Source organism: Vigna angularis, chromosome 2 (assembly GCF_016808095.1).
Source record: "Vigna angularis cultivar LongXiaoDou No.4 chromosome 2, ASM1680809v1, whole genome shotgun sequence".
Classification (NCBI taxonomy): Eukaryota; Viridiplantae; Streptophyta; class Magnoliopsida; order Fabales; family Fabaceae; genus Vigna; species Vigna angularis.
The window spans coordinates 1559171-1582969 of NC_068971.1; the positions used below are offsets into that span (position 1 = coordinate 1559171).

The 23799-nt window shown below is 32.4% G+C and overlaps 4 protein-coding genes and 1 non-coding gene across 12 annotated transcripts; 2 read left to right on the top strand and 3 right to left on the bottom strand.

Moving 5' to 3' along the window:
- Positions 1-404: 404 nt before the first annotated feature.
- Positions 405-561, top strand: LOC128195703 (U12 minor spliceosomal RNA). The gene has a single exon (XR_008247499.1). It is a non-coding gene; the product is annotated as a U12 minor spliceosomal RNA (small nuclear RNA).
- A 413-nt stretch (positions 562-974) lies between these two features.
- LOC108327046 (uncharacterized) lies at positions 975-5937 on the bottom strand. 8 transcript variants are annotated; one of them, XM_052873319.1, is made up of 5 exons: positions 5702-5937; positions 4890-4977; positions 3366-4686; positions 1929-2097; positions 975-1805 (listed from the first exon to the last, which is right to left on the bottom strand). In XM_052873319.1, the coding sequence occupies exons 3-5, from the start codon at positions 4683-4685 to the stop codon at positions 1195-1197; spliced, it is 2100 nt and encodes a 699-aa protein (XP_052729279.1). In that variant the 5' UTR covers position 4686; positions 4890-4977; positions 5702-5937; the 3' UTR covers positions 975-1194. The 8 variants fall into 8 exon arrangements, with proteins under 8 accessions (XP_052729279.1, XP_052729278.1, XP_017416217.1 ...); XM_052873318.1 differs by having other exon boundaries at positions 4890-5014; XM_017560728.2 differs by having other exon boundaries at positions 3366-4772; positions 5702-5935.
- Positions 5938-8719: 2782 nt separating this feature from the next.
- On the top strand, positions 8720-11192 carry LOC108326767 (small nuclear ribonucleoprotein SmD1a). Its single transcript, XM_017560321.2, has 5 exons — positions 8720-8867; positions 9001-9058; positions 9173-9249; positions 10485-10676; positions 10790-11192. The coding sequence occupies exons 2-5, from the start codon at positions 9045-9047 to the stop codon at positions 10849-10851; spliced, it is 345 nt and encodes a 114-aa protein (XP_017415810.1). The 5' UTR covers positions 8720-8867; positions 9001-9044; the 3' UTR covers positions 10852-11192.
- Positions 11193-11852: 660 nt separating this feature from the next.
- Positions 11853-12704, bottom strand: LOC108326766 (triphosphate tunnel metalloenzyme 3). The gene has a single exon (XM_017560320.2). The coding sequence runs from the start codon at positions 12508-12510 to the stop codon at positions 11902-11904; it is 609 nt and encodes a 202-aa protein (XP_017415809.1). The 5' UTR covers positions 12511-12704; the 3' UTR covers positions 11853-11901.
- Positions 12705-20561: 7857 nt separating this feature from the next.
- Positions 20562-21197, bottom strand: LOC108328741 (glutaredoxin-C1). The gene has a single exon (XM_017562633.2). The coding sequence runs from the start codon at positions 21170-21172 to the stop codon at positions 20771-20773; it is 402 nt and encodes a 133-aa protein (XP_017418122.1). The 5' UTR covers positions 21173-21197; the 3' UTR covers positions 20562-20770.
- Between the last annotated feature and the right edge of the window lie 2602 nt (positions 21198-23799).

Sequence of the window (23799 nt, forward strand, 5' to 3'; positions counted from 1 at the left end):
TGGTAGCTTTAGAATATAAGAGGGTTGAAGCATGGAGTCGTACCTTAGAAAATTGAGATGAGATTTTGAAACACGTGTTAAAAGAATAGGAAGGGTATCAAAAACTGAAAAAAAATCTTAAGAGACAGGTAGTACAAAGATTCAACTCCAACGTTGTTTCCGGCTTTTTTCCATTCACACATTTTCTTGTCGCATCAATGATGCCTATCACGATAAAGTGAGTCAGGATATGCGGGTCGGTTTTTAATTTTGGAATTCGTTTTGGACTAGTTTCTGTAACTTAAAAATGGTGCTGCCGGCATAGTTCAAAAAATGTGTGACGAAATTAAGTCCCACATCGGTTGGTACCTGTTCAGATTTCAACATCAAGTATATAAATACGAAGAAACTGTCTGCGTTAAAACTTGCCTTAAACTAATGAGTAAGGAAAACAAAGCAAGCAGTGGGAGCTGCTTGCAGCACTCATTCTGATGTGCAAGAATTTTTGAAGGGGTTATAGGCTGGTCTTGAGCAGACGCTGCTTACTTATGCAGAACTCTCAAAGGCGGGCCTCCCAATCCCAAAATTCAGTATTACAAAAGCTGAAACGAAAAATTATACTTTTACATTATAAGGAAACTATAAATTAAAAAAAAGATAGAATAAAAAACAAATCAACTAATAATATCTTTCTGTATTTAGATAAAATCTAATTTTTTTACATAAGATTATTATATATTAAAAAAGATAGAATGAAAAACAATTTTATATTAACTGATTAAAATGTATTTTGAAAAAATCTAGTTTTTATACGGGGAGATCATTGTAACAAATTTTTATATCAAAAGGATGATGTAGACTAGAAATTTGTTTATGATAAAACTATAAAACTATCAAAATAAACATTCCTGATATTAATTTAGAAATAGAGAGAGGACATACTGGAGGTAAAGGAGTTTATTTAAATAATTGTTTAAATTTCAAACAAAAAGAAATAGAATGAAAATCAAATCAACATACTGATAATTTTTTATACAAATGAAAAACATCTTTCCGTGTAAAAGAATATCAAACCTATACCTATGTCCTATGTCCTAATTCTAATTCTAATTCTCAAAATTGACTCCATAAGCCTCTCAAAATCCACTCAATGAAACTATACACCAATTGAACATAATATAGAAAAATGCAATAGCCGCTCCCAACTACAATCTTTCAAAAATTTACAGAGAGAACTATCTCGTTTGCAAGCTCCTCTGTTACCAAATTAACTATCTCTGTAACAATATCCTCAACATCTTCAACTAGTTCTGTCCATCTAATCTTCCCTTCAAGTGTATGGTCTGCATACTCATTACTTGCTTTCTTTTCTTGCACAACAAGCAACCCCCACATCTCATCTTCAATAATGTTCTGGTTTAGTTCAACATTCAATCTTCTTGATGTTGACTTTTCCCACATTGGAACAAATAAGCATGGCTCAAGAATCTGAATCAACCCAATGTTAATGCGATCAAAGAGCAGTTTCCTTTCAGATCTGCTCCAAAACTGTTGTTGGCCAAATTTCTTTTCCAGATTTTCAAAGACGGAAGGACTAATTGGACATTGTGAAGAGTGCCATGTAGAAAAGTCTGTAAACAAGTTCCTATTAAATATACTTGCCTCTGTTAAAACCTCAACAGCGTATGAGAAATCCCTACTTTCTTCAGCTCTAACTAATCCTGCTATTTCTTTCTTTTCTTGAGAGTTATGTGCATATTCATTCTCACAATCTTCATCACTTGAAACATTCAAACCACATTCTTCATCATCCACCTCAGATGAATCTGAAATTAACAAACAATGGTGTATTCATAATTAAATACCAAACTAAAAGGAGCAAAACTAAGTAATAAAGCATTGATTTCAAATTATGTGTAGAACAAATGACACAACATAATCATACATACCATATATATGATCGTCACTTTTATAGCCGAATTGAATGTCTTCTCCAAATAAGGGATCCAAAACAGAGATTGGACTTGGTTCATATGACTCCACAGAGCTACCAAGGGAATCTGGGTGAACCTCGTGGCAAAGCAAATGAACAGAACCTTCATTAAAATCTGATCTATCCTGTAATTAAAAAAAAAAAAAACAGAATTCAGTAGTGAAACTTAAAGAAGAAACTTGGCATAATTGAAATAACAACAATAAGGAAGAAATAAAAATTTATATGTAACATCCAATGATATAAAAAGCAAAGTCAACTCAAAAAGTTTCAACTCAAGAAGTTAGATATGAAAAATATCTAGTGAAAAAAACTGTTTAATATAACTAAGACATCTGAAAATGTTACTCAAGGAAATTAATGATGCAGCATTTACTTCTAAAACTAAACCACAACATCAAAATTGACATGATAACTATAACTCAACAATCAATGTTTATGTTCAATGCCTTACACTGGAAGTATAAATTTTACATATTACCTTAGATTTATAGTTCAGTTACTTCAATAGTTTCAACTATAAAACTATTATAGTTATCTTTTTGCATCAGTCAAGTATAACTGAAACATAACAGAATAAAATAAAACCCTACTCAATAAATCTAGTTTTCATACATTCAAAAGGGTAGCCCAAATAACACAAGTCAGGATTCAAAAGAAAGACATTACTTCAACTATTATTCATATCAGATTTCTTAATCTTGGTTTTTATATTGGAAATACAATGTATAAGTTGAAAAGATAAAATGTTGGTACTATTAAAAGATGCAAAACTTTGTACCATAAAATTTAGAACAGGAGGAAGATAATTTGGAGATTGAATTGATCTTTGTTTTGATTGTATTTCTTTCTATGTTTTATTCTTTTCCTTTTTGGCTAACATTCTATAATACCTTCAAATGTATTTTATTGATTGAAAATAACTTGTAGAATTCTATAACAATGATATAGTAGTTACAAATAAAAAGAGTCACTTGAATACCACTAAATACTCTTAATATAACTTCTATCTCCATCAGACACAATATTAGGGAGATTAGATTTACACCGCCTGGTAATCACTGTCAATGAGGGTATTTGCATTGCTTGAACTATTAAGCACAGAGAACTTCCACATGTGATCAGTTAATATTGAATGAGGAAATAAAACTTCTAATATTTCTCATGCATTTGAAGACTAAATTTTAGCAAGTCACATGAATTTGGGAATTTTCATCATTGGTAAAGTGATAAAATGCATAGCACACCTGAAACAATAATATTACTCTATTATGGACAATTCATGCATGTTTCCATTAAATATACAAATTCTGACACCAAAATGATTGATTGAATATTCATCTAACTGGAAAATATGAGTAATCCGAATCATTTTTAGTAAGAAAGAACAAACCTGCTGCTTTGAGGTATATGAAGTATGATTCAAACAATCAATTTCTTGTGACAAAACGAAGGCTGTTGATTTAGATTGATGTTCGGTTGGACTATGTGTCCAGTCAACAACCTCAGCTGTTGCATCAGATACCAAGAATTCAACTGATGAGTGAAGAGACACAACATTTTGCTTCCACATATTACTGTCATCATACTTTCTGTTCTTCACTTCATCATTCATTACGTTTCTCTCTTGAAACATCTGTTCGTCTATAAAGGTGGGAGAAGAACTAGAACTTGGCAATTCAGTATGATCACTATTGAAATATGAGCAAAAGGAAGGGAATTTCTCACCCCCAGAACTGAGGTTCACGTCTTCTAAACATTCTTTCTGGCCATTATATTGATACTTCGAGTTCCATGATGACCAATTTGAGGATGCATTTTTTCTCAAACCCCAATATCTATGAAACAAGATATCCTGATTCATAGTTCCACAATTATCAGTAAGAGCTGAAGCTGAACAAAGAGGTCTTGGCACTCTTCTAGCAAAGCTATAATTATCATCAGCCTTAATTCTAACATTACCATATCCCCTTTGATGTGTCAAATTTCTTGCTCCATTCCCTTTTTCCCAGATCATATGCAATTGGCTATGTATACAGTCTCGACCAAATGGTCTAAGTTCATGAACCTTTTCAGTCACATCCCTCTGTTCCAAAGTTTTCCTCCTGGCTTGAGAGCCTATATATGAACCATCTGAACAGAAGATTGGGAAATTGAATTGGATCTCATTAACTGAAATATTTAAAGCAGGCTTCAGCATATCATTGGAAAGAACTTCATTCCCTCTGAAAAAAGAAGTTGATGCACTATGTAAAGCTCCATTTGCAACATTTCCGGATTGCATAGAAATCTCCTCTGAAATTTTACTGAAAGATCTTGAACTTGGCTTACCAAAATTCATATGACTAGATTTTTTCTTTCTATATTGCTTTTCAGGATAACCTATCTCTTGGAGCAGCCCATCAGCCAACTGAGAATTTTTGCTAGAACCGGGATTCTCTTTCCCATTTCCTTTTGATGGGTTATGATGCTTACTTCTCCTGAGTGCTTTGAACACTTCTAAAACATCCTCAGATTTGTCCTTTTCACTAGTATTCATTCCGAAGGAATGATGCTGATGAGATGAACGCTTCCTTCTGACACCAATGGAAGCAACTTTCTGCTGGTAATTCTCAGAGAGCACTTTCTGTTTATCTCTGACAGGATGTTGGTTAGGCACTTTATCAAGACCCATCAAATTTAAAATAACACTTGCTGCTTCTTTAGACTCCATTCTGCAATTATTACTCTACAAGATAAGTTGATACACTGGAAGCACTCCCTAAACACCAATGAAACTGTCTGCAATAAATCACAATACCTGTAACAAGAAAATAAAAATGATGAATGCATGCTGATAAGTCATAAATATAATCTATTTGGTCATTTCTTTCCTTTTCAAACAGTGAATCCAAAGCAAGAAGAATCACAAACCAACCTTCTATATTACATCTCATCTGTTGTAGACCAAAGGATTAATAAAATAGAGGGTGTGGAATCTAGCGCTTCCTATTCTTGAACACTTCCTGGGAATGATTTTAATGCTCTATCAGCAAAATAGACCTAAATAAATTAAGGAGAAAAGAAATTAAAGAAAGATCAATTTCAGAAAAATAAACACCATTAAAAATCTCATAGGAGAGACATCATAACCTAAAGCACATTCTTCATTATATTCTGTCTAACAAAATCAATATTGCAAAACAGGAAGAAAAAAATAAACACACAGCAGCAACTGGTGAGATTAGTCTAAAATTGAACCATACTAATTTAGTAGCAAACCAAACATAAACAAGTAAAATATAAAATTACAATAATATCAAAATAAAAGCATACAGGAGGAAGAAATAATCAAATCAACCTGTCAATGAATCTGATTCAACTGTGTTCAATCACTGACAGCAAAGAAACAGTGTAAAGCACTCCGGTAATAGAAACAAGGTGTGATTATTGGAAAGAGACAACCCAGAAAAATGAAATGATAACGTTCTCCAATTCATGAAAAATAATAAGGAAACAAAATGATTCTGATCCCACTAGAAACAAAAATAAAAAATAGAAACCTTCTTTGACAAAAGCACAAGCTAATCAAGATCCCAACAAAATCATGACTTTACAAACCTCACTCTAATAAAAGACTCATACTTCACCATCCCCACGATCATCATCACAGTCATCATCGTCAAGAATCAAGAAGAAGAAGTAAAAGAAGATGGAGAAACAGAAGAAGTATATGCAGAAATAACCAACCTTCTCTGGCAATCCTTTGAAAAGTAAGACCTTTTTGGATTATGCGGGTACCCATAATCCAGAAACTTCACTGCATGCAACAAAACCAATCAGGGTCGCCTCCTTTTGCAAGAAAGCAAATTGGGGTATTCAATTAATGAATGGTTGCAGCCCAATTTTTGTTATACCATGAAGGAAAAGGACACAGCCGACATAAACATCATTGGGGTCAAAAAAAAGAAAAATAAAAAGAGACGTGGATGCTTTAAAAGATACTTAGCAACTATTCCTCCTAAAAACTCTGGGTAAAACTAAGTAAAATAGTTTTGTTTTGGTATTTGATTTCTCAAAGTATAGAATTAAAAAAAGGAAATGATTGCAACAACAATTAATGACTAATTATTATTTTATTTTTTCTTTATTGATTTAACTTCGTTTTGTCGTGTGTGGATTTCCTCACCAACTGTAATTGTCATGTTTGCGTTTTTGGCGCCATGAAGATATCATTGATTAATGGAAGTGTCGGATTCGACCATCATTTTACCTTCCTCTGTTCGAAGCATAAAACCTATACCAAATATGATCAAACATTTTATATTCAAAATAATATTGCTAAATTAAAGTATTAAATTGAGATAACTTTAGTTTAATGAGATTAAATTAAGTTTAACTCAAAATTTGTAAGTCAATAATTTAATTAAATTTAAGAATGACAATGTAAACCGAGCTACTTTGTTTTGATATTTTTGCTTTTGTATAAAAAAAACAGTCTAGTTTCTTCTATATTAAACTAATTTATCTGATGATCTGCATAATATTTGGTTTGCCGACCCATACAAATAATTATTTATTTTATAATTTTCTCGTATAAAATATCAAATATAAACTTTTACTGACTTTATTTTTATTTAATTAAATTAGTAAAAACAATAAATTATATAAACCTATTTTTAAAATAGTAATATTTATAATTTTATAAATTTTAATTCTTAAGTAAAATTCTATTAGAAATTTCATAACAAATACATACATAACTAAAATTATCAAACATAATTGAAAACTTATAAAAGATAAAATTAATTAATAATAAATTCACACAAATACTTATACGAGTGAATACATTATAAATCGTAGATGCATTTTGAGACAAATCACATAATGTGGATTATATAAGTCTATGTTATTAACTCGTACAAGTTATGTTTTATACAAGACAAACCTAAACCAAAATACTCAATTCTTCAAACATTTTTTTTAATCAATCCACACAATTTATATCATCATCCCTTAGAATTATTGGTATTAGACTTATTAAAATTCTTTATGATAATTATAAAGTTTTCTTATAAAAATAAGTCACCAAGTCAAAGTTGGCACATATAATCATATTTTTTGTTTGTCATACATTTAATCATATTTTTCTTCCAAATTACGCTTTGACCGCCTAAAAACATTGTCTTCTCCACTTGAAAAATATCTAAGCTATAAAATTTGATAAGAAAATAGGTTATTTGTTCTAAAATAAATTGAAAAAAATTAATACCAGAAGAATATATATGTTTTGAAGTTCATTAATCTCATTACACTACTTTAAAGTCAAAACTATTCACAATCTTTAATTAATAAAAAAAATATATTCTCATGATGTTGGTTTGGTTAAAATTCAATAATGTTGCGACCCCACGCACTACGCAGCGAGTGTGAAAGTGGCTTTCCATCTTTATCACTTTTCTTTTTTTCCTATATAACTTGCAAATACTATTTGCCGTCAATTTATAATTAGTAGACTTTTTTTTTCTTCAATGAAAAATGTAACTTGGACATAATACGTTTTTTATATATAATTTATTCCCATATGAATCAATTTGAGTACTTTAATTTTTTATTATAAAGCTCTTCCTCTTTCAATTAATTCATTTTTTATATCCACTCTACAGTGATTAAAGTGATAGTGCATGATTATTAACAATTTTGTAATACTAAAAAATATATATAACTTCTTCAGTAGATATGATATCCTACGCATCTCATTGTTTTTAGTAAACTCATAAAAAAATATTTTAGCCCAGCCCATATTGGTGATTTAAATAATTTTATCGACTTAAAATAAATTCCACTAATTTCTATTTATAATATCTTTTAAAACACAAAAAACCAAGTTTATGAGAGAGATTAAGACTGAAATAAAAAAAATACAGGGATATTGTAGACTTTTTAAATCTTGGGAGTGTATGAAAGAAATACGGAAGTACAAAAAGAAGGAGTCTTGTGGGTTTCAGATTTGGCTCTGTTGTTTTGGTGACTATGAATGGTCGGTACAGGCTTGTATTTTAAAATTATTTTGGTGATAAATAAGTGTTTTTTTTCATCTTTTTAAATATTTTTTAGTGTTATAAAATTATGAACGTATTATTGTATTGATGGAGCGGAAATTCATTAATAAAGTATGTTAGAATAAAATACATTTATTTTTCCTTATTAAAATAGAAAGTTTTTTTTTATCTCTTTACAAATTTTAGGACTTTTAGATCTACAATAAATAATTATTGTTATTGATATAAAGTTAAAATCAGTTAATAACCTTCAGTACTAAACCAATTATTGATTTACCTTAACAAAAATAGGTATCAACCATTGAAGTAAACAAAAATTAAAATTTAACCTTTTTTTGTAATAAAATAAATTTTTATTATATTTTGCTTTTTCTATTTTTCCTCGGTCGAAAGTAACGTAGGATTTTTTATTTAGAAATCTATTCAATAGATAAGACAATTTAACGAACGTGTGAAGTAATAGTAATATGCATCATATAATAAAAAGTATACATATTGTTTTAATCAAATTAAAAAAACAAAATAAAATTTGAATTTCAAGCAATTTTTTTTAATATATATATATATATATATATAGCAAACACATTTAAAACTAACAAGCCAAAGTTGCATGCAAAAATTCCCCCATGGAAGCCAAAATAAAAAATATGCAGACAGAGAATTAATTCCAATTGATTTCTTGAAATTTATAATATTATTTTTACTTTCGTTATTCTGTTTAGAAATTCAAAATTCAAAATCACGAAATTATCCCTTAAGCCCTTACAAAAGAACCGTTTCTTCACCTCCCTCTCTCTTTCTCTCCAATTTTTGCCCTAAAACCCTGGCTGCCGTCGTGGTGGCCGCCGCTGAAGGTAAGTCACCGTAAACTCCTCCGTTAGATCCTTCTTTCGTTTTCTCTGAATTGAATCGATTCAGTAGCATTCTAAGTTTCTGCATTATTATTTGCTCAATTCACACTGTTTTTTCCCCTATGTTGGTTGACAGAAGTAGAATAGCGAAGCAAACAGAGTATTACTCTCCGATTCGAAATGAAGCTCGTTAGGTCTCTTTTCTCTCTCTTTTGGTTGTGTTGGTCAATTTATCTGTTTTATCGTGCTATTGTTGATTTCATTTTCTGGGATCAAAGCCTAGTTATACGTGAACACTGTTTGAACAGGTTTTTAATGAAGTTGAACAATGAAACCGTATCCATTGAACTCAAGAATGGCACTGTTGTTCATGGAACCATTACAGGTTCATTTTCTACCTCGATTGTTTTTTTTCTTTTTCTTTTTGCAGTGTACTAGGGTTGCACAGTCATTTACTAATAACATAAATTTTACTACTGAACTAGACTTCCTGACTCACTTGTGTACTAGAAGTGTAGAACCATTTGCAAACAACATACTAGAGTTGGATTGGAAGAGGGGGTTTGTTAGTTTCTAATGACTGTGAGGCATTTAATTATTTGCTCGGGTTCTCTGCTCTTTAGGTGATTGATTACTGATTGGATTGTACTCTTTCAAACCTGTTTGTCCACCTTCACTTTATTTCATTACCTTCGGCTTTTTCAGATTTTGATTCATTGAGTTAGACGAGGTAGAAAATTTTAGTGCATTTTCTTCGGTCTGGTACTGAGATGACCCTCTTATAGGGTTGGGTGGGAGATTTTTCTTAGCCTGTAAGTGGAGAGGACTGGGAATTTGGTTTCGTTCATTTTTGGCTGAATAATTACTTATGTTTCCTGTACAGAGTAGTTGATTGTGTGGTTAATTCGGAGTATAATTTAGACTGTGATATGTTGTGTTGGATGATAACATGAGAAACTGCAATTCCTTCTGGTACGGTGGTTTGACAGATGTTGCCTCTGGGGCTTGGATGATGGTTGTTTCTTGTATTAAGTCCTTTTTGTTTTTGGAATAATTGCGGGGAAATGATCCTGTTGTGGAAAATCTCGAGCCTTCAATCACCTGTCTTCTAAGCATAATTCTCACTCCCAAATTTATCTTTTCAGGGGGCTCTGTATATTCTTGGAATTTGCATTTTGGAGGAGAAACTTTTCGGATAGTGAAACTAATAAACTAGGCTTACCTTGTGCTTTTAGTTGATTATAGTGATCTCTTCCTCAATTCAGACTGGAGAGAGTTTGAATCTTTTTCAAGTAGTAACAAGTGTCATATGACATTTCAATTGTCTGATTTAAATTAATGCATCCTCTTCCGTTAAATTTTGTACTTGGTACCCATCTTATTGAGTTTGATCCAGTCACATGGATGTGATATTCGGCATGTCATGAATAAGCGTCTCCCTTCACCTCCTTTTGTAGATAATAAGTGAACATGAAGTACATCGTTTATGAATTTTGGGTGTAGCGAGTTTTTCTACTTAAAGTAAAGATATCTTGCTTCTTCCTGGTATAACTCCACCAATAGGTGTCTCTTGCCCAAAAATAGAACTTTGAGATACTGATTTTAAGACTTTTGCAACAGGTGTTGATATCAGTATGAACACTCATTTGAAAACAGTTAAACTAACACTGAAAGGGAAAAATCCAGTGACTCTGGATCATCTCAGTGTAAGGGGTAACAACATACGATACTATATTCTTCCTGACAGCTTGAATCTCGAAACCTTGCTTGTGGAAGAGACACCTAAGATCAAACCCAAGAAGCCAACTGCCGGTAATGTCTGTAGTTTGACTACAAATTTTTCATCCATACTCGGTACATTCTAATTATTTCTTGCCGGGTTCCTCCGGTTTTAATGTTAGCATATTTTTTTATTACTCTTCCAGGGAAACCTTTGGGCCGAGGACGAGGAAGGGGCCGTGGACGTGGCCGTGGTCGTGGCCGTTGAGTTCTGTTCTCTAAAACTGTGGCAAGATTTTCTGGGTGTTTTCAGGAACTTCTGAAGAGCGTAATTATTAAGCTGTTCCTTCTCTTTTCTTGCAATGTTCTAGTGTACAATCATCTTCATGCTTAAACTGATGTAACCTGAATTAGCTATTGCCTTATAGTTGTTAGTATGGAATCCTCCATTCAGCAGTATGAAAAATTGCTCATGATGGTTATACATAACACAGTAAATAGGCCAACGAGTTGCCTTATGAGGTTTGAACTAAATGATCGATTTCCCGATAACAGATTCTTAATGTTTATTTAAATGTATGAATGATATTTGTGAAATGTCTTAGTGTTTGCTTGCTTCCATCGTCATACTGTCACAACCGTTGCAAGTTAGTCATGTAAATTTATTTAATAAACCAGGGATATACTAGTTGGATGCACTTGCTATTTGCACTTTGGGGCAGTCAGAGGATACCCGTTGAAGCTCTTTGAGACATTAGCAATTCTGGATATTTACTCTACTCCTGCAGTACTTTGAAATGTAGTATTTTAAAGTACTAAATCAATGCAGAGATTCTATTTCACTATACCATGCAGGCTCCTCTCTGTTTTTACCTATAAGCTTGGAAAGAGATACATGACTTCCTTTTCAGTAAAATCTGGATTTCAATTTACAAGTGGTTGTGCGCGTGATTCACACAGAAACCTGCCACCGAAATTGTTAATTTGTGCCCTTAGTTTTTACTGCAGAAAATGGCATTAAGTCATGTTCCTTTGGAACACGCTTAATATTCTTGTGCCTCTATCATCTACAATCTTGTAAATATTATAAGTCACAGGTTCATGGCTTATGCTTATTGTAGGATTGGGTTACCTATTGAATTGCCTTCTATGGTCAGATTCCAAATAAGAGTGTAAACAGTGTGTGCTTTTAACTTTGGTAAACACTAAATAGTTTTGTACGAAATAAAGAGCATTGTAATCTAGTTAATAGACCGCATTTGCACGAAGTAAAGAACAACGCCTTGCATTCAACAATAATAATTGCTAACGAGGTTTCTCAAAATTCTGGCAGCTTCCTGGACTGAAAAAAAGCAAATTTCGAAACTTTAGAATAAGAATAACTGATCCCATTTTCTTGAAGAAACTCCTCGAGAAGTTTCTTGTGTGACTCTGGATCAGCACTCTCACATTCCAACTCGTAGCTGGTCCCAAAATCATAGTTGGTTTCATCCAGTTCCAGTTTCAACCCTTCCCATTCATGCACAGCCCTCACATTCCTAAACCCACCTAAGCACACCACTCCATTTTCTCCAAGACCGTACTCATCCCTTACCCTCTTGATCACCGTGGAAGAATCCACTGATAAGAGCCTCCATGGTTCAGCAATGCATGCACGCCCAAGTGCAGGGTCAAATGGCTCTTCATGTTCCTCCATGCGGCTGATTCCGGCCGAGATCACTGGCTTGGCCTTCAAGGAGAGGATGCACCCTTCCAGGTTGTAGAAGCGGATTCGGAGAACGGCGAGGTTGGAAGTGAGTTCCTTGTTTGTGCCATCGAAGAAGATGTTTTCTTGGATTAAGGTTTTGGTGTGGAAAGGAGCAAGTAGGTTGGAGAGTTTTTGGTGAGTGGCTGAGTCTGGGAGACGAAGCTTGATCTCTACTTCCATATTCACCTTTTCAAAGTGCTCCAGATGAAGAATCAATCATTGTGCCATGCATACCACTGGTGTTCATGTTCCGCTTTTTTCTGCCTCAAGAAATGGATAAGAATTAGAACGTGGTGATTTTGAGTCATGATATACGTATATGCTCCCCTCCCACCTAGTTTTTTTTCGATAATATTATGTAATTGTAATGATATGAACCCCAAATATTTTAATAAATTTATTATAAAAATATATCAAATGACAGGGTGATAGAAAATACCGGACAGATATTTTATTGCCCTTTATATTATAATATTACTTATATTTACTATAATTTATTTTCAGTTTTAATATGTTATTTCTTAGCTAACTGCTGAAAATTCAAGTCTCCAAAGGTATTACACCATGAACTGTGATCAAACTACCTCAAATAATCATAGCATGCTATAAAAAGATCACATCACAGGTAAATTTTGTTAAAATCTGAGCCATTTTACGAAGTCCCACACCGGCTGAGTCAATTGCATAAGTCCCACATCGACTTCACAATCTGAGATAAGGTGCAGTTTATTTACCTTTTGGGACTAATGGGAATTTTAACCTTGTTTCCTTGGTCTGTGTTAACAGAGAAAGGACTTTATACAGAATTGAGAGGGATGGTCAAACTCAAGATACTGATTTCATCTGTACTGTTCTAATGCTCATAAGTTTTCATTTTTTTTTCAAACTAAAGTAATTTTTTTCATTTCCGACTAAATTTAAATTTTATATAAATATAATACTGATATTTTTATTAAAATTTATATTTTTATTATATATATATATATATATATATATATATATATATATATATATATATATATATATATATATATATATATATATATATATATATATATATATATATAACCAACTCTAGCTATATTATTACAATAAATTATAGGGTTATAGTTGGTTTAAAAATAAAATAAAAATATTTCTTTTAATTTTAAACTAATTTTAACTCTATTTTCTTAACCAAGTCTAATCCTATTTCCTAATTCTATTTTGTTTATATGTAAAAAAAAAAGTCAAACATAAATTTAATAATTATGTTCTAATAATATAGTTAGAGTTAATTTGAAAATTGTAACATCCTAAAATATAGTAATTACCATAATCAGAATTAATTACATTTAATCAGTAAAACAGTGCAGTCTTTACATTACTAAACGAGGTTCAAAAAGCCGAACGGCTTAAAGTACAGAAATTATATACAATACAGCAGTAACAGAAGTTCAGAGACGAACGGTTTTACAAAACTTAACCGAACGTTCAAAAATAAAACTGAAAGACTAAAATAAAACCTAGCGAGCGCTCTAAGGCTCGGCTTTAACTTCTACTTCAACCAGATTAGCGTCTTCCAAATTTTCTTCTTCTAGCATTTCTTCAAGTGACGCACCTCCATCTACTCACATCCACACGGATGATCATTGCAATGACAGGACGAACGTACAGAGATAAAAGACAACACAAAGAAAACGAAAGGGTAAGCTTAAGTAATTTAATTTATACATCAACATATACACTAAACATTTCAATTCACACAAGCACATAACTCAACATATAACAACATCCAAAAAAAAAAATATATATATATATATATATATATATATATATATATATATATATATATATATATATATATATATATATATATACTAGACCGACCGTCCGGACTGTATGAATCTGTGTAGTTACAAGCGTCCTTGCACCCGAGTGATGTAGTAACTGGGATACACTCAACAGCTGCCACTCGAGGTTAGTCCGTTCTTACGTCGCCCATGTTAACTTATGGACTAAGGACCTCCTGCCGTTCCCACACATGACATACTCCCTCTACATGAGGATGAGTACTCACGGAACATCAGGATGGACAACAAGTCTTAACTTATCCACAGTCATACTTTACCAAATTTAATATTCAATATATGTAAGAGTCGTTCCTCCCTGGAACGCTCGTTCAAATGCCATAATCGTATAATCATTCAATACAGTGTTCACACTTCAACATCTTATAATTTATCATCATTTTTATCTTCAGTTTTAAAAGTATAAAATAACGAACGTTCATACTTCCGAAGAACGAAGACGAACGCTAAAGACTAGATTTAGAAGACTCGTTGTCAAACAGAATAAGACCACACATACTTGTATGAAGAACGTGACTGCTACTCGAATCAGTTGAATGAACCGACTCTTAGAGATATAAAATCAATGTTCAGAATAATTTAGGTACAAAGACTATAGGCCTAATCCAAATGGATAAAGATACAACAAGATAATTATTTAATTATACTGAGAACAATTTGTTTAAAGGGATCGACTGCCAGTCAATGACCGAACGCGATAAATATATATTTACTAATAATTTGGACGAACGCTATTTACGCTCATTTAGAAATCAACGGTATGGACGAGCGTTCGGTATAAGACCGAACACTTCTTAGGACGAACGCTAGATATAAGACCAATAATTAATTAGAGCGAACGCTTGGTATAAGACCGAGTGCTAATTAGGACGAACGCTCAGTGTAAGACCGAATGCTAATTAGGACGAACGCTCAGTGTAAGACCGAGCGCTACAAATTTGTAAGTATAAGGGATAATACATTATAACTTAATTTAAATTACAAGATTACCACTAGGCTGAGCCGAACGCTCAACATAGTATTTCACGGGACGCTCGTTCTCGATCAGAACTCTTTCCAAATGAAAGGATTCCTTTTTAAGCAATTGATTAGAAACCGAACGGTATAAGACCGAACGATGTCGAACGTATTTTATCATAGTAAGGATTTCATATTTAAGATTTTCCTCTAGATCAGTTATCAATTTTCAACGTATCAGTTCATACTTCATACTTCATATCAATATCAATTCCCAAACTTTATACGATTCACATTAATCATTCATACTTCAAAGTGATAAATCATCTCATATCCATACGTATCAACCATAAACATACATTTCAACCAACATATATTATATTCATTCAGTACAACAACGTTCGTTCATGCATACTCAACCAACATACATCTCATACATTCAGTTCATATCATGCTTGCATACAACATACAAGTATCAATTAAATTACTAAGCTTCCCTTACCTGGATAGCAGTGTACGTCTAACAGTATAACTTGGACTTGCCCAACTATGGCTTTCTACCCTCCACGGTCTTTCTTACGTTCTTCAACTAAGTCTAACCAAAAGAAAACTCAGTATATACCCTTGCATGCAACTGAATCTTAGTTTGCATGTAACCCAGAAATTAGCGTCCAGAGTCGAGCGACTTACCGGTTACAGAACTTGGATTTGTTAGGTTCGGATTGAAGCTCACGGTGCAGGGAACGTTCCTACGGTTCTGAATGTTGAACGGAGAAGAGATGGGTAAGTAATAGTAGAGAGAAGTTGAAGGATTTCTAGAGAGAAGTTGGAGAATAGGAAAAGTTGAGTTCTGAGGAAGAAGACGATTGCATGCAGAGAGTGGGGAGAAGGTTTTTCAGGAAAAATTAGTTTTCTCCCCAAGTCAAACGGACATTCTCTCACACACAGACACCTGTCTTCCACTACAAATTTCAGAACATTCCGTTTGAGACACTTGGCAGGCGTGCGTCAGAGTGTGTGAGTGCGTTTTAATGAGACTGAGTGTGTGGCGCGGTGCATTAATGAGAGCTGACAGGTGACTCAGCAGTGCATTAATTTGATTAGACATATGGCTTACGGTTTAATTTTCCAAGGCCTCACAAAAATGATTTTAGAAATATTTAATAAAAATGTAAATTTTAATAAAAAATCAACATAATATTTCTATATATAAAAATATATATATATATATATATATTAAATTTGATCTTAATTTAAAGATGAATTACAAAAATGGATTGAATTGAATAAAGTTAACGAAATTTGACACTGAATTGAATATAAAAGACTGATATGTGACATTAACTTTAACATATGACATTGACATAACACTCTTGTTGCAAGTGACACGATGTCTTGACTTGACACGTGCACCATCTTTTTAAAATTAAAAACTAATTAAAAAAATTTAGAAAAAAATAACAAAAACATCATGAGCTGACATGTAACATATCTTGCTTACATGTTATTAATTATTTAAGTGGAGTTACAAAAAGACTAAGTTGAATAAAATTAACAAAAATTGAAATTTCATATGTCGTTACTTGTATGGGCTTGGGCCACTTACCCTAGTCACTTATTAATTTTAGAGTAATCTCGATTTTCTCATCTTAATCGTGGATTATTATATCTAATTAATCTCATTGATGTAAATATGTCTTAATCAAATACATGTCGACTTAGTAGACCAGACATGTATTCGGTCATAAACAAGTCATGTACCGCTATGGAAAATTGAAATGAAAGATAATTTTCCTTTAAGCGAGAAAGAAGAAGTGGTAGTAAAACCTAATTTCTCTTTAGGATCATAATATGTTAACAACTTTTTTTAACAATTTTTTAACAATAGACTATGTGTCACTGTTTTATTGATTTGTATATTTGAAACAGACCAATCACGAGCTACCATATAAAAGTGGTTGTAAAAAAAAATTGTTAAAAAGACATGTTCCTTATCTTTAAAATGCTTCTTTTGCATAGTTTTATTTTTCTCATTCAACATTATGTCGTTTCACTGAGAACAATCACATCTAAACTTTAAAAGTAAGTAAGTAAAAAATGAATTAATGTATTATTTTTGTTTCTACAAACATATATCCTTGGTATCATTAATAAAAAAATTTGTATAAAAGAGAGAAAACTAAAAATATATAGTTTTATATAAATTAAAATTAATTTTTGTACAAAAATTTAGAAATGATATAAGGAATAATTTGTAACTTAATTGATGAATAAAACAAATTCAACTTGTAAAAATACCACTTTTATTTTTCTCGCATTGAAAAAACTTGGTAGAAATTGATCTAAATATCTTAAATTTCAATTTAAAAAAAAAACTTGATTAATATATTCCAGTTGCATAAATCCAATATAATATATTTTATTATTCGTGACGCTTTAACATTTGATAGACCACACTAAGCCCAAAACAGTATATAGCTCTTCCAAAAGACTTTAGTGTGAATCATTACCTGCCCCCTCAATATCAGCTAAAAGTTATTTATGTTAAGAAAATCTGAATACGTCAACCTCTCTCTCTCTCTCTCTCTCTATATATATATATATATATATATATATATATAATATATATATATATATATTGCTAGTATTAAATAAATTACTAGTATTATTTTTATTCAAAAAAACTAAACTTATAAATATTTTTAAACAGTACAAAATATCATTCAGTAGAGTATTATGCAGTATGAAAATATTCTTAAAAATCCATACGCAAATTATGTCAGAGACCTGATACTGATAACTAATAATTTATCTCTGAATGCTGATATTTAATAATAACTATTATTATGATTAATCTATATTAGTTAATATGTGTGTATATATATATAATGGCTATATTCTGATAATTTTTTAGGCCATTTGTTGTGTTGTGGAGAGAGAAAAAATGTTGAATGGCAGAGAAAAAATGGCGATTCATGTGCTTTCTCTTTTCTTCAGTCTTCTAATGGTTTGTTTCTGCTTCATTCTAATGATCCATTTCATAATGGAATTTGCAGCTGTGATGCATAACAGAGCTCGAAAACAGCAAGAAGTTCTGTGGGCAGCATTTGCCATTGCTCTTTTCTTAATATTTTCCTTTGCTTTTGTCGTCTTTGCCATTTTTTCTGGTAGTGGTATGCTCTATATAGCTAATAGCAGCATCAAGGTTGCACCTTCACCCTCTCCTCTCGAATCAGAACACCACCCACCCATGGTTTAACACTTTCCATCTTCATCATCAAAACATGCTCATATTAATGTTCTTTACCATACTATATTCAATTATGCAGTTTCAAGATACTATACTACGTACCCTAAGCTGCCTGTTATAGTATTGCACACTTAGTTTTTCTAGGAGTTGAACGATTTCAGATTAGTTTGAAAGCATAAGCTGTATGTTAATATCGTCATTGAAATTGCATGTTTTCTATTCTTTACATTGGAACATTCAAACCTTTAATTTGATACTGATAAATCACGTCATAAATTAACCTCCTTGAAAGGAAAAAGATTGATAGTGAGTATGAATAATGTGCATTTAAATGAACTGTGTTAGAAGATTGACTGTAATTATAACGGGTGTCATTTAGACCTTTATTTTTCTGGCAAACTAGTTCAAATATTTGTTCATGATATCAATATTATTGTTTTTTAAGATGTAAACTTTTTAATCTAACTCATCCACTAAAATTAGTTATAAAGTAAAGTTTATATTTATTTATATACTGTAAATTAATTTTACTTTTAATTTATGAAAAATGTTTAATATAACTTTTTATGAAGTATATATATTTTGAGTGTGAAATATTATTAATGAATTAATAAATTATCTGCAAATAACATCATAAATTCAATAAATAATAAATTTTATTAAAATAAATTCTGGATAGTTTTAATATCATATCAAGAAAAAAGTATTAAATTTAAATTCAGTAAAAACAGTTTGAAAGATAAAATTTATCATCATTTATATAATACAAGTTTATTTTTATCTCTAGTTAACATAAAATTTTCAATAGGATTAATCTACCTACTTTTGGAGCAAATATTTTTCTTAAAGAAAAAGATGAATAAAACTTACTTTGAAAATAAAGGTTACCTAAATCTAACTAGCAAGTAGACATATATATGTCCATTATGCTTTGTTCTTTTGAGTGGATTTGAGGGGTGGATTTGAGAGGATTTAAAAATAAATTTTTTTGTCGTTTATTTGAGTAAATTTGAAGGTAAATGAAAATAAATTTAGAAATAAATTTTTTTAATTTGTCACGTCAATACAATTTTATACTAATTCTCACCAATTTTATTTCTAAATTCATTCTTGTTTATCTCTAAATTTACTCAAATAAACGATAAAAAAAATTATCTTCAAATTCTTTCAAATCCACTTTCTGCGTTAGAGTTTGAATGCGAAAATAGGATTTCAAAGTTGCAAATGCATGAGGTATAAGTTCTATTTTTGGTAAGGAAAAGAAAATGAAAGAGAAGAGTAACAGAGTGCTATCATAATTCATAAATGCAAAATACGGTCTTGAAGATACAATTTGATGTAGAGAGTCTAAAAATTGTCGAAATATGTCTGCTAAAAAATTGCTGCATTATTTCATGAAGAAAAAATAAAACTTTTTAAGCATGAAAAAGTATGTTTTAAACAGATGACATGACATGATGATTTGTGACATGCATATCGAGCTCAAGATATGATTCTGATACATTGGAGACTGAATATCCCTAGCCTACAAAAATAGTAGCACAAAGTACACAAAAGTAAGCCAAAGTTTATGTGTTTGCTCTAACGAGTGAATGTGGAAGAGTATCCCCAAATATCTGCCATGGACTCAGTCACAGCACAAAATATGAAAATATGGTAATAAGATGTTCGAATTTCCTTGACAGGGAACCAAAATCACAAGTTAAAACAAACATCATAGTAATACTATAAAGCAGGTTATTACTCATTGAGCCATGATATCAGCTTATAAAAGACTTTATAAACATAAAAGTATATATTATATACACTCAGAAAGACATATATATTATTATACTTTGTACCGTCAATGATCATAATCTTTTCCCATCAATGAAGCAAAGTTAGATGGATAAAAAATCAGACCATCCACAGATGCTCTTTTCACTTCTTTCTCTGATAATGGTCTCGAAAGAGAAAACATCTAGGTACACTAGGGGAGATACTGTCGCGTGGCCTCAGATAAATTTTCATGTGACATGCACTTAAATTATCGATTAACTTTTCCCATAAATTGAAAGACTAGCTAGAAAACTGGCAAATCTGTCATGAGTTTACATTTATACCAAGATATATATAGAAAAGCTAAAGTCAAGGATAGTGTTTCACTACAACTTCTTGTTCATTTCCATAATACATGTGCTTCTTTATACAAACTACAACACAAACCACAAACTACAAAAGGCAAATCAAGAAAATTGAGAGGTTGATTTTTCCTACTTTTCTTGTTCCCTTGCAGGCAATCTTTTAACTAGTAATAATTCTGATAAAATCTCATGTATGGATATAACAATGTCTTGAGTAATAAGAAACGAAGACAAGACAGTGCTGTTTTGTTTGAGAAGTTTCAAAGCCACAAAGCTCCAGCTTGTTTGAGAAGAGGGACAAGGGTGCCACTGATGTGGAAAGCCAAAACCCTGTCCATGGACCCAACAAGTTTTCCTCCAATGAACACGACAGGAACAACTGCAGCAGTGGTGTTGATTCCATTTCCAAGAAGCCTCATCAGTGCTCTCTCCATGTCTTTTCCTTTGGGGTCTTGGTCAAGCTCATGAACGGTGGGGTTAACCCCCATGCCACAGAAGAGCCTCTTCATTGCATGGCACATGCAACAGCTACTCATACTGAAAATCACCACAGCACTCTGAGAGGCCAGCCTAACCACTCTCTCCATTTGATCCTCTTCCATGGTCCGAACCCTGATGAGGTAGTTCCATGCAGCAGCAGCAGGCTCCACTTGGTAATGCATTATTCTTGTAAGAAAACGAATCAAGTGTTTGAACTACAGTTGGACGAGAAAAGAGGGAAGAGGAGGGATGGTTTTATAAGGGTGAAGGAAGGGTTGAAAAAGTGGAAGAATTGAAGAAGGGGTGCTTTATTTGTCTGTTGTTGTCGCAGGGCGTGTCTCTGATTCAGAGGGAGTGTTGTCTGTTGTGTCTACTGTTGTGTGATTTATACCTTCCATGATACATACATTGTAGCCGTAACGCTGCTTGCATTGCTTAGTCGATCGAGGAGAAGAATGCATGCATGTTTGTCACACAGTGTGAGGTGAAAAAGCAGTGTTATTGATAGAAACAGACGACAGTAGGCAGAAAAAACCAAAAAGCAAATGGCTAATCTACGTATAGCAGATGTGTGAGCATGTAAAGCCGGATGAATGTTTGTCCAAGATTGAGTGAGACCCAAAGAAAGAGAGAAGGGTGCGTCCTTGTTGTCGACCAAGCAACCTTTTTGGTGTTGTTTCTGACATAAGGCATTCGATAATAATGTTAGTGTCTACGAGGAGTTTTGTTTTGCATGTATGCGAGGATGATGATGATGATAGAGATCAGAAAAGAGAGAAGAGTAGGGATAGGAATAGGAGAGAGGGTGTTCACCTAAAGCAGTGACAAAGGTGCAGTTGGTGGTGTTGAAAACACAGTGGAAAAGGAGAGAGGAGAGAAGAGAAGAGAGAAGAAGAAGGCGTGGTGTTTCTTTTCTTTCCACCGCATGCTGTGCTGCTCATTCAGGCGGCGCAACCATGCTGACGTGCCCACGCTTTTTCATCAATTGTCGTTTTGGAATAATGACTGCATGCTTTGGAAATCACACTGCTTTTCTTCTTTTCTCTCTCTCTTCCTTCTGTTCTCTTCTCTTTCATTTAACACACAATATTATATTCATTTCTTTTTTAAAAATATTAAATTGAAAATACTAAAATAAAATTAAAAATATTATTGTAATATATTTATACGTTATCATTCCATTTCAAAGATTGTGCGACCTTGCCATGAAGTTAACCGAAAGTTTGACCGTTGTTTGCCAGGTCAAAAGGGTTCTCCCAATGTGACATATTGGCGAAAATAAATTATTATTTTAAGCTTTTTCTTATTTCATTTCCATGATTTTTATCTGCAAATTTGTAAATTTTAAAATAACAATTTTCGTCTTGTCAAAGATATTTCTGGATTTTCTGTTCTAAAAAATTTTCAAAACAGTTTTTCTGAATATGTTAAAACGTGATATTTGAAAAAAAAAATATAATTTTGGAAACAGATTTTCTGAATGTGTTATCTGAAACTTATTTTTGGAACATGTTTTCCTAAACATGTATTATTATATTTTTCAAAATGAATTTTCTGAAAAATATGAAAATTATCCCACAAGAAGTTTTTTAGAACATTATTTTCAATTTCAGAATGAGCTTTTTGGAAGAGTTCTTTTTTACTTTTTTTTTCTTCTTCTCACGTAGTGTACCAGTATGATGACCATAGTGGTGACATGGTACAATGAGAGAGGATATTTTAGTCTTTTTATGTAGAATGTAGTTAGCAATAATGAGGGTGCATAAAGAAACACCCTATTTTATAATCTTTTGTTGGGCTAGGTTTAACAGCCCACTTAAAAGGTGACTTGACAATGTTTGGGCCACATTGTGAAATGGTCCGTTGTTTTCAAAGTGAGGGTTACTTCCTACACCACTCCACTTTGCTCCCTACACCACCACATTTTTTATAAATTCCAAAATTATTCTTTATATTTTAAAATATCCTACATCCCTATCTCTTTTCTTCAACGGATGTTGTCACGTATCATTTATTACTATGCTGAATCACCTCTTTGCTTCCATTAATGCACCGTGTCACGCGTTCAGTGCATTAAAAATCCACCACCGATCCATGCATGCACGCCACTTGTCAAATTTGAAACTTCTGAAGTCAGTGGTGGGGTGCAGGTGTCGACAAGAGGGACGCTCGTCCGTCTGACAGTGGGATTTGAACAAAAGTGAATTTTTCTGGAAAAATCTCCCACTCTCTTACGCGCACCTTCTCCCCTTCCAAACTCAGATTTTTCCTTTCCTCCTTCTTCTCTCTAGAACTCTTCTCCTTCTCTCTTCTGCAACTTACCATTATCTACTCCGATCAACGATCAGGCACCGTGGGAGCATTCCCAGAGTCATAAGCTTCAAGTTGAACCGAACGTTTTAGAATTCTGAAACCGGTAAGTTCATCTTCCTTCCACTGTTCGTTCTAGTGAACACGCACACCCAACTTTGGGTGCCTGAGTTCTTAAGATTTGATACTGAAACCCTTTTTCATCTGTCTTTGATGTTGAATATTAGAGTAGTGAGTGTGCGGGTAGAAGGAAATTATAGTTGACACGTTCAGTTGCAAACCTAGGACGAACGCTCATCTTAAAGGTAAGGGAAGCTTATTAAATTTAATTCTTGAGTTATACTGTGTTGCATGACTGTTCTGTGAGTTATACTGTGTTGGATGCATGTTCTATGAATTTTATTGAGTATGATCTATGGTATCAGATTTTACTATATGATTTTGATGATGAGATGATGCATGAAAAGTATGGATTGTACTATGATATGAGTAATTTAAT